We start from the raw sequence: 15,498 nt of genomic DNA on the forward strand, positions 1-15,498 counted from the left end.
AGCCGGAAAAAAAAGAAACCCACTATCACTGCCACGCTTAATGCGGTACCGCGCACGTGACGTCACCGTCTCAAGAGCAACGCCCCTTTTGCCGCTTAGGTAGGGCATACAGGAGAGAAAGCACGGATAACCCAGCTATTACAAGCGCAACAGAAACAGCGATCTGACCGACTTTACAGCCGTTAAACTTTCCCAAGACGATGTCCCAGGCACACGGATTACTGGTCGATCTGTCGAAGAACACACCAACCTTCAGCTCAAACGATGGCTTGAGGTTCGAGGGTTTAAAAAGACTGGAAAACTGGCCGAGTTGATCGAACGGTAAGCTTTGTTTTTTTTTTCCTGCGCGGTGATCATGGCAGCGTCGGCCGTTTTTTTTGTTGTTGTTGTTTGCAATCACCGTCCAGGAATGGGTATATGTTTAATGTTTGTCTCATTTGAAATGTTTTTGAGTAAGCTATCCTGGTAGCAGGCTATCATGTTAGCGCCTGCTACCATGACAGCCTATATGCTATCATGGTAGCAGGCGCTACTTTATTAACATGTCGGCCACCAAAATACTCTTACCTTGACTTGATGTCGCTGGAATTGGGTCAGGATGTTCTTCGGTTGTGCCCTTTCCTCCGACAAAATGCTTGCTACATATGTACTTGAATTTGGTAACTTTTTCCGGGTTGAACTGTTGTGTAGGCCGACCGCCCCGGTGTACCAAGCGCACACATTTCTCCTTGGCAGTCTTGAAGAAAACATCCTTCATATGCGGCCGATCAGCGTAACTCGAGTCGCTGTTGCACGTTCCATAGCAACAATGTTTAAAAACCATGGTCTTAGATTTGGAAAAAGCAGTCATTTACCGAGTAAAACCTAGGCTAACGCACGTCTCTTTAACAGCGAAACAGCGGCGGACTATGCAAGGTTGCCCTACTGCGTACCACGTGATGTGACGTCATCGTGACGTTGTGTTTCTAAAAATAGCTCGCGCGCGGTACCGCATTGTGACTACTGTGTTCTAGTTACTGTGCTAGCTTTGTGCTTGTGCCATGATGCAAAAGCTTAGGATCATCATAGATGTATTTTTGGAAAATGTGAAATGGGAATGTGTTTGTTTTGGTCAGCACTTGGTCTGCCTCAAAACTCTCCAGTGGATGCAGTTTTTGCCCATGTGTTGTCAATTTGTGGATGATGTCCTGCTTCTGTGACCTCCTGGATAAATCGTTGAATTGCTCTTGGAGAAGTTTGGGTAGGGCGGCCACTTCTGGGAAGGCTCACCGCTGCTCTGTCTTTCCCTATTAGTGGATAATTGCTCTCACTGTGGTTGCTTTGTAACCCTTTCCAGACTGATCAATGGCAATGTGTGACATGAGCTGGTGAAACTGAACTGAAGGGGGGCACTTCCTTTTTCACACACAGACAGGTCAGTGTAGATACCTTGTTCCTTAACTCATGGAATCATTATTAAAGAACTGTGTTTTGTATTTACTCAGGTTATTTTTGTCTGATGATCTGAAACATTAAGTGTGAGGGGAAAAAAGTAAAAACAGAAATGGTCTGTAATGAGGGAAAGGCTATTCCATTGTGCTGTGGATTATTGAGCTTTAGACTCAATTAGATTTTACAACTGGTGTTGGAATTGATAAAGCTGGCTAACTACATTTATGAAGTGTGCTATAGAAGCCAAATCCTACCAGGGAACCTACCAAATGACATTAACAAACTGTGATCAGAAGAGTGGTCAAGTATCAAGTCATAATTATGCCAGAACGCTGTTAATACCCACCAAAAAAAAAAAAAAAAAGCTTTAAACTCTTCCACTTTAGAAAGACGTTTTAAAAAGTTTCCTGATAGTTAAAATAAAATAATAGACATGATGACTTTGTGTTTTGCTGAACCAGGTGACGGTGTTACAGTCACTGCTAAAAACAGCTCAGAGAAAGCCATCGTGGGGAGGAGGTAATAAATGTACATTTTAACTTAGACATCTCTGGCTTTTTATGAACCTTTTTTAGAGAATGAACAGTTTACACAGTGCTTGGATTGCCTTCCTAAGATAGGTAGGGACTTTATCCTGAATTTGAACGTGGAATAACATGAAGGATGGACCCAGGGCACTTATTTTTGCATGGAGCAAAACGCTAATAGCTGCCACTTAGGGGCTTTGTTTGTGGAGCGTTGCTGAGCTTCTGTGTTTTCTTCTACTATCGCCTCTGCTGCTCTATGTGTGTTGGATTCCTGACATCTGCTCCATGTTGGATCACACTGTGCAGGGGCGCCAGCAGGGGGTAGCCAGGGGTGCCCATGGCACCCCTGTGCCATGTCCTGGCCACCCCACTTGCCAGTGTAAATTGTTGTAGGGTCAGTTTAGCATTTGATTTCATGATCGAGCCAGCAAGACAGCTGCTCTTCCAGACCTATCGCGCTTTTATTTGCATCTGCCAGTATTTACTTTCCCCCAGTAACTGTTTTGTTTTCCAATAAATTAATAAATTTACACCTTGTTCCTAATGTAATTACGCAATAAAAAGGAATTGTTGTTCAACTCAAAATGTACTGTTATTGGTCTGTGCACATTAGATCATTAGGAACATTAAAAATTCAGAAAACCATTAAAAACCAAAGGATATTAGTAGGCGTTTACTGAAGTCTGATAGTTTTCCACATTCAGCTTTATTCTGAATAAAGCTGAATGTTTTCTGTCATAGGTTTAGTTTCTGTTTTAGTTTGGGTTTGTCTTGATTTATCCTGAAACTGTTTTACTTTATGTGTTTTTCACCTGCCAGTCATTCAGTTTTACATCTCAGTAACATCCTGTCTGTTTGCCTGTCACTCCCCTTCACCAGTCACCATCCAATCAGCTTCAGTTTACTTCCAGCCACTTTTTCCCTCCTGATCAGCTCCACCCATTCTGGTAATTAGTTTCACTCCGTTCACCTGCTCACTCCCCTACTTATACCTGCCTCTGTCTCCTGCACTCTGTCAGATCATTGTTTTCCATGCCTATTAGTGAGTCTTGTCCGGCATTCCCCGTACTCTGTTTGCCTGTAAACCTGACCCAATTACCCTTTGGAGTTCTGAGCCAATTGTCCAGTTTTTTCTGACTGCCTGCCCGTTGCCTGACTGGATCTGATTTTCGTATATTAGAGTTTGCCTGTCTCCTTTTTTTTGATTATTTAGTCTTACCATTTATCAGTTTTGGACTATTTTGGTTTTTGAGCTATGTTGTTCTTTTTTTGGCTAGATGCCCATTTAAGTTCTGTCTGATCGTTTTTTCGTTAATAAATTTCCTTTAAATATCATCTGCTTGTCCGGCCTGAATACTGGGTCCATCTGTCCCCTTTTGTGACACAAGAGTTTAAGTGGCTCCATCTGGCCACCCCTATGAAACATTTCTGGAGGCGCCGCTGACACTGGTTGCTTGAGAAAGATCCTTGCTGCCACCGACTTATGCCTCATCGCTCAGTGTAACTCTGGCTGAGAAAAGAGGCGACAGTCCCAACACAAATGCTCCGCAAGCGCGGCCAAACTGTCCAGTAAGGGCAGCTGTTCCAGCCGTAGACAAAACACTCACAGACACTTTGACGAGTGTGTATTTAAGATCTCTCAAAACAGGCTCGGTGATTAACAGCCGCACTTGTGCTCAGAAATGTGTGCACGCATTTCTGCACCAAGAGGAACAAACCACCTTCAGCTGGCTTATACACAATCTTAAAAAAACACACACACACACACACATGAAAGCCCATAAAAGTAGAGGAAACACTAGTTTTTTAGGGGGCATTTTCTTTGTGTGCAAAATGATCATATTTCAAATACTTCTTGATAAAAGTAAACCTTTGATTTCAATAATGGAAGGGACCGAATTTTTGCAGCAAAATTTGAGTTTTGATTGAACTCTGGGATGTAGGATGGTGTCTTCACATCACAGCACCCCTGTTTAGGTGGGCATTAGAAATAATCTTCACACATTTATAATATTTATTTTAAAGCAAAGTACTGTATACCATCAATATTATGATCTTATTTGTATAAAATTGATTTTGCTTCCAAATGTTTGGCCTGTAATGTAGCTCTGGCTGTAGCTTCAGGATGATTGCAATGTTGGGTGAAGTCTTTTGAAGCCTTTAACAAGTTTGTTTTCTGAAGTTGCTGAGTATTTAGCTCCATCTATTTTCCCAGCAGTTCGTAACCACTTCCTCATCCCTGCTGAGAAAAGCATCCCAACAGCATGATGCTACCACCACCATGTTTCATTGTAGGGGAGGGGCAGTCAGAATGGAGTGATGTTTTTTGCCACACACAGTATTTTGGGAGAGAACTGAAACTGAGTTGTGAGATGTACAGACTAGTTTGGGTTATTGTTTTGTAACCTAATTTAAACCTCTCCAGAACTTTCTTCCTCACTTATCAACTCTGTCCCTTGGTTCTCATGATGCTGTCTGTTCACTAATGTTCTCCTGCAAACCTCTAAAGATGAAGAAAGTATGTCTTATTGTCGTTTCCACTCAGTTGTGCACTTATTTGTGTTTGTCTATCCTAGGGTTCTACTACCTGTGGCTCCTGAGGCCAGGTAGTAGAACCCTAGGACCTTCCACAATGCCTCTTAATAGCTTTGGCAACAAATTATGAAGAACAAAGTAACAAACCAAATTTCCGATTTTAACAGTTTTTCATGCAATAAGTTTATTGGATTTCCACAGCAGAATGGCAAAGCCTCCTCCTCAGGACAAGACTCTGCTGTCCACCTACACCTAAAGGACAAAGGACACTCTTTTGAGGACCAAAATGTTCACATTTTGGACAAAGAAGACAGATGGTTACAAGGGAAGGGAGGGGGGGGGGGGGAAGCCATTTACGTTAAGAGTGAAAAAAAAACAACTCTAAACAGAGGAGGAGGACTCAGGTTTCAACTTTCAAAAACTTACAACACAGCAATATGTTTGATTCCTGCCAATATTCACCTCAATACTCACCTCCATGCAGGTGATCACAACATCTCCCTCTAACTCCAGACATTTGAATTGAGAACGCTTTCTGGATGGGAAATGAAACGTCTTCAAACTTCGAAAAAAAAAAAAAAAAAGTCCAGTTGTTTTTTTTTTTTTTTTTTACTTTTTTTGGAATGATCATGACCTGGATGACTGAGAATCTTCCCCAGCAAAAATACCAGTGATATTGTTTTAGATCCATAAATCCACAAATATCAACATCCCAATGAAGAGAATGTACCCATCTTGTTGTTTTATGTTTTGTGTTTTTCTTTTTTTTTTTTTACAACCTAGTATAAGTAACATTGTGGTTCTTTAACAGTGAAAAAAAGATCCTATAGTAAATATTTATCACAAAATATGTTATCATTTTCAAAAGGTCGTATAAGTTCTGATGCTCCAAACTAGTTTCATTTAGCTGGACTGGGAGGGAAAAAAATGGCTCTTTGGACAGTAAAGATTGCAGACGAGCCACCCATCCTATAAAATCCCAATAAAATACCTGGAGATTATGGCTTAAATGTGACAAAAGGTGAACAACAAACACATTTAAAGGGATATAAATACTTTTACAATACACTGTGATGTCCTTTACGGACTTCTTAACCAAAAACACCTCATACAGCATCTGCTGTATGTTCTCCTCATGGTGTTGGAAACTTTCAGAGCTGATATTTTAGACAGAAGCTTTCCTCTTCAGCACATGTATGGGAAAACAACCCCTGCACACATCAGTTCACTCAGACGGGCTCAGCGAATGATGTCATGTGAGCATCTCTAAGTAGGCTAGACAAACATCCTGTGAAGCTCAGAGGTGGTGTCAGCTCCATGCAGCTGAAGCTCCACTTTCTACCTGCTGGAACTAAATTTCAGAGTTGGCTGTGTGCATGCTAGAATCCTGCATGCTAAAGGGGTCCAAACACTCCAACCCTTCCAGGATGGGTCTCTCCCTCTGAGCATCAGCACCGTCAGCAGCAGCTCTCCGCCGGAGTGGAAGGATGAAGGCGCAGAACATCAGGACTCTCTTCCTCATCCTCTCCGTAGTTCTCTACCTGCTCATCGGAGCCGCCGTGTTCGATGCGCTGGAGACGGAGAGCGAGAGCTCCAGGAAAAAGGCTCTGGAGCAGAAACTGGGCGAGCTGAAGAGAAAGTACGGCTTCAAGGAGGAGGACTACCGGGAGTTAGAGAGAGTCATCCTTCAGTCGGAGCCGCACCGAGGAGGGAGGCAGTGGAAGTTTACCGGCTCTTTTTATTTTGCCATCACTGTCATCACCACTATAGGTAAGAACACCGTGGGTTACTGGTTCCTTATAGGTTTGCGTTCAGTAAACAGGAAATTACACCTTCTTTTAAAGTTCATGATTTGTTTTTAAAAGTTACTGTGAAGCTGTGGTAGGATCATAGGAAATGAGAAATTCCTCTCTTTTTATTCTCTCTCTGAGGCACATACCTGCTTTTTAACTTTAGGCCTACCTTTATTCTGACAACTGTAAAAAAAAAAAGAAAAAAAAGAAAAGAAAGTTAGATCAAGCATGTAGGACGGTTGAAGAACTAGTTGTTATGAATTCTTACTTAAAAGTCTATTCAGGGACAATTAAAGGTAAACTACCTCCACCAGGAAAAAAAAACATATACTAAAAAAAAAAAAAAAAAAACTAAAAAAAGCAACCTCAATCAAAATAAATGTTTTTTCAACCAACATTTTTTTTTAAATAAATTTCTATATTCCAAAAATGTTCAAGCCAAACTAGGAAAACATTCAGCAGATTAATAGTTAATTGTTCCAAGGAAGTGAGTTTGGGTGGACCATCAGGCAGTTTGTGCGGCCAGAGACATCTACCTAATCTATTCATCCCCACCCGTATATAACAACAGCGTTATAATTCTAATAGTCTAAATGGTTTAACATGTAAGTATGTGACAAGGAGTTGCAATATTTATTTGCCTAACTCATATTTTCTGCCCTTTCAAAACATGCCAGTTTAGGCATGTTGGCCCATCCCACCACAACTCCCTAAAAAGCCACCAAACCCTTTTTTGGCTTTGATTTTCATGCGGAACCCCATCTGTCCACTTTAAAAGCCTTCTGGAGTCTCCTAATTAGCTCCATACAGTATAATCTGCCCCTTTGAAAACAAAAGTGTGAAAAAATGAGCTTCGCTTTAATTAACTAGAAAAGGAAAACCTTGCATTTTCATGACTGGAAAAGTTACAATTGTATTTTTAAATGTTTTTTAAATACTAGCATTGTTTTATATGCCTTGTTTTTTTTGGGTTTTTTTACGTGTCCTGTCTGGCAGTGTAGCATTAGGAATTGCTGTCTTAATGCCAAAGTGGGACCGAAAGATTTACTTTCACAAGTGGAGCATTACTGGAAAAGTAAAAGAGAAAGAAAGAAGAGAGAAAGGTGAGGCAAAATGTTAAAAGGTAGAAAAGATGACAAAATGTTGAAGGATAACGTTTAGCCACCAGATTCAGACGGACTTGGGTAATGCTGCGGCGCAATGATCCGAAGCATTACCCACTAGTCCCCCTCTGAATGGCTTGAAGGTTATGTGGCCTAAACAAAGTTCGGACTTAAGTTCAACAGAGATACTGAAGCAAGACCACAACAGATCGTTCCTCCTTGAAAACCTTCAGATGTGACTGAATTAAAACAATTCAGGAAGAAAAAAAACAGTATGACAAAATGTATCTTAGATTTCAAATACTCATTAATGGTTGATAGCAGATGTTGCTGCCAAAGATGTTGCGACAAGTTATGTTTAAGGGCATTTTTTTTTCACGAGAGCCAGTTTAGACAAAAAAAAATAACAACAACAAAACAACATAAACTTCACTAATCGAAATGGATGATGGGGGAGTTAGTGGTAAATTAAACCTCTAAAATAGCACCAACTAATAAACACATTCTAATATCATCTGACACGAAAGAAAGCTTTCAAACAACCAACAAACCTATTTATGGAGCAGCAAATCATTGTATTTGTTTCTGGTATAGTTTACCCCTGGAACTTGAAGCATACAGTAAGCTACGGGAAGACTTGTTTGCAGATTTGTACAATTATTTACGCTTGATTTGCCTTAAGAAAAATTTGATCACTCCCACCCAGGGGCGGCTCTAGACAGGGGCCCACAGGGGCCAGTGCCCATGTAGAAATGGTTCTAGCCCCTGTACTAAAGACATAACATTAAATAAACCTCTTACCGTTATATGCATTGGGGAAGAAACCACACCTGATTTGTCACTTTGACCAATTTTAATTTTTTTTTTTTTACCTTTACAATTTCACCTTAACTAGGGTTTAAAAATCAAGGTATTTTACTTTTAGCTTCAGCTGTATTGAGCTGGGATCACAGTTTTCATCTGCTAGATCAGGGATCTGAAACCTGCAGTACCAGAGCCACAAGTGTCTCACTTCATATTATTAAGTGATTAAATATTGCCCTGTTTTATGATTTCATTCTTTTATGTACCCCTGTGGAAAAAAACACTGGCCCCACCTTGGCCCCCCTGGTAAATTTGGTCTAGAACCACCACTGCCCTCACCTGGCTACTTTAAGACTCCGCTGTAATCGATACATTGCCGAGAGAACTAGCTTGACGTCATGCGATCATGCCTCAAGAGAGAACACCAGTCGCAGCGGCAGATGCTTTTCCTCTTCTCCCATGCACGTGCACAACACTGGTGTCATTTCAACTTGTTGCCACGGGGGGGCAGATGTCTGCAAAAAACCTGGAACATGTGCTATGCTCCTTTAAGTGACGAAAGACTCTAGTGCTGGCAACCATTACAAACACAATGGAATGGTTAGAAGAGGCTTATTGACAGCGTTAGGCGGGGAAAATGTCTTCTGGGTTTTCTGCTGAACCCTGGTTTGCCACTGAGGAGGAGAGGAGAGGTAAGGGTTGTTGTAAGAATAATCGGAACAGAGAATAATGATGAGTTAACTGGTGGAGAATCCTTACTGTTAATGGAGATGAGGGCAAGTCCAGAAGGAGGTAAGCACATTCGCAGAATATGAGTTTGGCAGGTGGCAGTGAATGGAGGGTGCGGTAATGCTATCTCTTTGTTTCCTTTCTTCCAGGAGTGGCATTTGGTGGGAGCAGAGAGCATTGGAGGGTAGCCAGGCAGGTGAGCGTGAGGTAGGTAGCGGAGGAATCCAAGTGACTGATATCAGGAGGGTGGCCAGAGAAGCAATGAGGAGATTTGCTGAAGGGAACTTGTGATCATTTCTCCAGAAACCGAAGGAACTAGGAAGAGGAGCATAGGATTGTAGAGACTCAAGCAAGAGTGTTGATGGTTCCTGCAAAAAGGGAGGACAAACTTGGAATAGTAAAAACCACTTAGAACAAGAGCAATGCAAGGGAAGGTAGGCCTGATTACTATGCCATGAGCAAAACAATCTGGCATCTGCCTCAGGGGAGTTGCTCCTTCTGATTAGTCCTGACACACTGCAGCTGCAGAGCCAAACCTGCCAGTCACACCCTGCAATGATGAGGTAGGAGAGGAACATATCTACACTCCATCCTGCACACTGATCTGAGGCAATGACGTGAGGATATGACGGGTCGATACATTCAGTGCAGACACAGCTGCTGGTCTTTTTGTGTATGTCCCTATCAAATATACACATTACTTTTTTTTCTGTTTTTCTCTGCAAAATATTTCAAGGTGTCAGATTTGATAAGGGGTGTTCCTAAATATCAAAATTTAAGTCTTGTAAACACACATTCAGTTGAATTTTTGGCTGCACCTTTACTGGCCCATACAAACAAATAACGCAGTATGGCTTTGGGATTAGGGTTGCTGGTGCAGGAAGTTCAATATCTGCTTCATTCTCAGGTTTTTTGCAACTTTAACAATTTTTCTTGAAGAATTGCCTTGCATTTAGAGCTATCCGTCTTCCCACTAGCTCTGATTAGAAAGACATCAAAAAACGTACCAAAGAATAACACTGCCACTGCCATTGGATTAATAGTTTCCACCTGAGCTGTGGATTTGTGCTGCTCTTCCAGAGTTAGCATGGCCCTCTTCGCTGCTCCTCTGATTAACATGCTCCTTGTCAATCAGTCACAGGTGGTCAGACATGGCTTAGAAATTATATAGTTGTGCCTTAGTCTTTCAGCTTAGGATATTGTTTTACAATCTTATCCTGCTTTAAATGTCTGAAGTTAGTTGATTGCACTGGATTTTATTTAAGGATATCACCTTAACGCGGGCTGAACCAATACAGTGCTGCGGATGGCTGCCTTGGTACAACGCTTGCTCATACTTTGTTTTCTTCGAAGTATTTCCACTGTAATTAGTGGATATTCTACAGTCACTTTCAGGAGAGAGCAACACCTAAGTTTTACTGATCCAGAGTTTTTCGGAGGACCTAGTTGGAGGTGCAGCAGCTGTCTGTGGATTTTATTGGAGGACAATTAGCAGGTTTGCTTGTTAAGCTATAGTGGGGACTGCTCGCTCTGCCCCTGTCTATCCATTTGGCAAATATCTGCTAACTAGTGAACAAAATGGACAAGTTGCTCCTTCTCAGCACAGGAAGCTCAAACTTTTGCAGATCTCCCTCCCTGTTTGATCAAAACCTGCCTCGGAGGACGCTTTCCGGATTACGCTCAACAGACGCCGACTTCCAGCTGTTTTCAGCGGACTGCAGCACAGATCACTCTGTTGCAGAAGACATGTAGTCCTCACCTGGAGACATTTTTATCTAAACTGTCTAAACTGTCTAGACTGAGTGTTTTCCTCGTTTTTTTCTGGCTGGTGTTTACATCCCACCACAAAACTGTACTTCAGACATGGAAAAACAGCTGGCAGGCCTGATAAAAGACATTTTTTAATTTCCTTTTATTTAGACAGGCAATCTAATTTAGACTGGTGGTCTTGTTTACAAGAGACCTGTAACACGGACACAAGACATAAGCTATATAAAATAACAGCTCCATAATCATAAAATATTATACATGGATTTCAAAGGGAGCAGAGTTAAAAACAAAACTTAAAAACGAGAACAGACTGGAAATGAAGATTTTTACATTTTCTTCAAAATGTGCTTGAAATGTCCCAGATCAGAATCAAGGTCCATCTGTATAATTTAATTTCATGTTGCAGTGTATTCCAGGAATATCAAGCAGAATAGGGGAAGGCCTTTTCCCCAAATTTTGTGCAAACTGAGGGGACACTGAAATAAATAACATACTGGGAGCATTGGCTGTGACTGTACTGTTTTGGGACATCTGTAGGTATGGAGCCATTGGACCGAAGATGGATTTGTAAATGAAAGTATACTAAAAGTATAATAATGTAGAAATCTGTTGGTAGATACTGATGGCCAGTTTACCCATGAGTAAATCGCAAAGCTCTATGATAAACAGCATCCAACATGTACCCAGATACAGCAGGATCCTGTTTTTGGACTTTAGCATGGCCTTCAACAAGGCCAGGCTTACCGAGCTCAAAGTACCAGCCTCCAACTGCCAGTGGATCAGCAGCGTCCTCACTGACCAGCAGCAACAGGTGAGGCTGGGAAGCATCATCTTCTCATGAACCATCAGCACTGGTGACCCCCAGGGGGGTGTCCCCTCCCCAGTCCTCTTCTGCCATACACAAATGACGGCACCTCAGCGGAGGCGTCTGTGAACCTCCTGAAGTTTGTGGATGACACCATGCTCACTGGTCTGAACCAGGATGGCGACTGATCTGCATACAGACAGGAAGTGGATCAACTGGCAGACTGGGGTAGTCGGAACCACCTGGAGCTTAACTCGCTTAGTATTATGGAGATGACGGTGGAAGTCTTCCCCCACACTGCCTCACCTCACCATCCTCAGCACCACTATGTCTGCTGTGGATCAGTAGGAAACACCCTTTCTCTGGACCCAAGACAGTCCTAATGAATGAACAATTAGGTCCATGGAGGAGTTCATTGAGGCTCACCTCCAGCCAGGACTTGTACAGGTCAAGGTTCAGAAGAAAGGCCACTAACAACTCTGCAGACGCTAAGCATCCTGCATACAAAACTGGTTAGATTCTTCCCCCTGCTGTCATTCTGATAAATAGTATAGTGCACTTTCACAACTTACAACTTCCCCCTTTTTTTTCTCTACATAACAAAGAAAACATAGTTTTTATATTGTATACCAAATGTCTGTTTGTTGTAATCACTATAGCCTAAGTCAAATACTTTTACTGTGCACATGGTCACAGCCAAATAAAGCTGATTCTGAGTACAAATGCATACCACAGCTTTCAGATTTTTATGTACAAAAAACTAGCGTAAAGGAGAAATCAGATATTCGATTGATTCCTAATACTTTGAATCCAATCAGAACGCCTTCTCTATAGTAACATCAGCACTGATACTTGCACGTTATTAACCCACAGTGTGTTGTGACTTTTCAGGTTACGGCCACGTCGTTCCACGCACTGATGCTGGCAAGACCTTCTGCATGTTTTACGCCGTCTTGGGAATACCTCTGACTCTGGTCATGTTCCAAAGCCTGGGTGAAAGAATCAACACTTTAGTCCGATACCTCCTGCGCAGAGCCAAGCAGGGCCTTGGCTTCAGGAAGACGGAGGTATCCATGGGAAACATGGTGCTGGTTGGTCTGCTGTCCTGCGTGACTACCCTGTGCATCGGAGCTGCAGCCTTCTCCCACTTCGAGGACTGGACCTTCTTCAATGCCTACTACTACTGTTTCGTCACGCTCACCACCATTGGCTTCGGGGATTTTGTTGCCCTGAAGAAGCAGGACGCCCTCCAGAAGCGACCGCCCTATGTGGCCTTTTGCTTTGTCTACATTTTGGTTGGACTGACAGTCACTGGAGCGTTTCTCAACCTGGTGGTGTTGAGATTTCTCACTGTGAGAACTGATGAAAGTGGAGAAGAGCAGCTTTCAGAGCCCAAGGAGGAGGCACTGGATGCCGCAGAGGCGGAATCAACCGAGGTGAGACGAAAAGATGGTGCGGATGGGAGAAGAGATCGGTTCAACCTCACTCCCCCAGTGGAGGCGGGCGGCAGCTGTACCAGTCTGGTCTCCTCCCCTGCAGACGACCTCAGACTCATTGAATGTGAGCATTCTGAGCTTCCTGGGCCCAGCAGACTCAGAGACCTGTTCTCCTGCATGTGCTGTGGGCTGGATGTTTGTTACAGCACCACTGAACTACAGCACGAACACACGTGTGGCCACAGCAACCCTGTTTTCTACACCTCCATCTCCTACAGGGTGGACCAAGTCTCCGGCAGCTCCCACACCGTTTCATCGCATGCCTCCCCCAGCGCTGTAGCTCTCTGTTGGGAGAAGCACAATCTTCAAATCCGACGGAAGTCACTCTGACTCAGGAACCTCTTGTATTATTTAGCGCAGAGCAGATTGAAGCATCAGACCAAAACACACACACTGCCTTCCCTTTTGAATGTAGCGCTATATGACCTGTGATTTACTTTTCTTAAGAGTTTAAGAGTGCTAAAACAAGCTGTGAGAAAATGTCTGCCACTTTACAGAGTCTTTTTGTCACATTTAAAAAAATATTCCTTTCCTTTTGTTTTACTTTTTGCAGAAACTGATGACTTGACATTTTCTTTCAGCTTTTTTACATTTTAAATGTAGTGGTCGTTAGCAGAATTCTTGGTACCTGGTCTGGAAGCAGCAGAGAAGCCCAGACCATCACACTGTCACTACCATGTTTGACTGTCAAAATTATTATTATTATTTGTCTGAAATTCTATCAGTTTTACAGCAGATGTATCAGGATGCACACCTCTCTTAAGGTTTCACATCAAGGTGTCCCGGTGTGTATGATGGCCAGTCATCCCATCATCTTGTTTTTATTGCTGAATAATGAAAACTGACCTTAACTGAGCCAAGTGAGGTCTACGGTACTTTAGATGTTCTCGGTTCTTTTGTGAGCATCTCTATAAGCCGTTGATGTGCTTATTGGGCCAAACCCTCTTTATTTAATTGGCACATTAAAAACAGCACAATTTACCAAAGTGCTGAGCAGAGATTACACAAATACATTAAAATGAAAACGAAAGACGAGGACACGTAAAAGATGATATTAAAGAGATAAATGAAAGAGCTCCCTCATGCTCGATCAAAGGCCAATGGAAAAGAAAATACTTTTAAGAACAGATTTTAAAGCTACACAGTGCAAAGGCCTGTCTTACGGACATTGGCAGCAAGTTCAAAAGCCTGGGAGTTGCCACAGAAAAAGCTCTGTCCCTTTAGAGCTTCTGCCGTGTGTGGCACATCCGAGAGAGTGACTGGGAGGGCAGAACATTAACCTCCTTCATGTTGTTAGACAGGTTCTGTTTAAGCAATTTCCCATTTCTACAGATCTGGCTGTATTGAGACATGAATGTCACTATTGAATCTATTATAATAATAATTATCTTTATTTTGTCATTCCAACGTACATCCCAATGAAAGTGTTCTCCTGCCTTTGACTGCTCCCTATATCTAGGGATGCAAGTGCCTTGTTATTACCCACTAGGCCTCCGCTCCCACTGATCCAAGACAAATGGGTAATCACAGATTTAACTCATTTTCATATGGTACCAGATTGGGTTGCATAGCTATTTGTTCTTTAACAACTTAAATCTTTTGAGAACTGTTTTTTTAGTGATGCAGATCATCGTCATGTGACATTGGAGTTTATTTGATGATCTAAAACATTAAAGAATAAGTCTGTAATGGGAAATATACACCATACAGTATGGCCCTTTCTGCCTTCCCTGACCTGCTGCATAATAAAAGATACAGAAGTGTGTCAGCAAACAGCAGATTTTGTGCCACGTGTGATAAGTAAGAGTTATCTTTAAGAATACGAGCGTCTTCAGACTCCCAGCAATGCCGTCACCTGTGACCTTCAGTTCTTTCCAGTCAGTAATCATCACCGCTCTCTATTAGGGAACGTTGACTCCGTTGCTCCGGCTGGTTCCCAAGGTAACACACTTAGCCCTTGTTGCTCAGTGTTGCAGAAACTGAGGACAGACACTATATACACTACGGTTAATGGTATTTTTCTGACTTCACCATCCAGTCAAGACTTCCAGACTGCAGCTTCCCGAATGAACCTGTGCAGCCAGGAAGGATGGAAAATAGGAGGAGAAATCATAACTGCAACAATTGGAAATGTCTGTAGACAAATGGCCATTGCCTTCCTATGTGTGCAAGGCAGATGTTGCATTACATTTAGAGAAAAATGCTTTATAAGTGGGAATCAACCTGTAATTCTAAAGTAAATTGTATTTATTATCACGGAACATTCTTATTACTAGTGTTGCGCCAATGCCTTTTTTTTTTGCCCCCGATACCGATACCCGATATCTGGCTGTGCAGTATTGGCCGATACCGATACCATACCATACCGATACCATCTGTTTGAAATTGATGTGCACACTACATGGATGAAAAATAATTGCCATCATGGCTTTGTCAAGCTGCTACCTTTGTAAAGCAGGAAAAAGGCTGATACAAAGTGAATCCAGTAGAACTAGTGAGTGTCGG

The 15,498-nt window shown here is 42.3% G+C and overlaps 1 protein-coding gene across 1 annotated transcript; it reads left to right on the plus strand.

Annotated features, from left to right (window-relative positions):
* Window positions 1–5,885: 5,885 nt before the first annotated feature.
* LOC105922292 (potassium channel subfamily K member 15-like) lies at window positions 5,886–14,625 on the plus strand. Its single transcript, XM_036152138.1, has 2 exons — window positions 5,886–6,263; window positions 12,389–14,625. Exons 1-2 carry the CDS (start codon window positions 5,981–5,983, stop codon window positions 13,321–13,323), a joined length of 1,218 nt encoding a protein of 405 aa, XP_036008031.1. The 5' UTR covers window positions 5,886–5,980; the 3' UTR covers window positions 13,324–14,625.
* The last annotated feature ends 873 nt before the right edge of the window (window positions 14,626–15,498 follow it).

This window comes from Fundulus heteroclitus, chromosome 20 (genome assembly GCF_011125445.2).
Source record: "Fundulus heteroclitus isolate FHET01 chromosome 20, MU-UCD_Fhet_4.1, whole genome shotgun sequence".
Lineage (NCBI taxonomy): Eukaryota > Metazoa > Chordata > Actinopteri > Cyprinodontiformes > Fundulidae > Fundulus > Fundulus heteroclitus.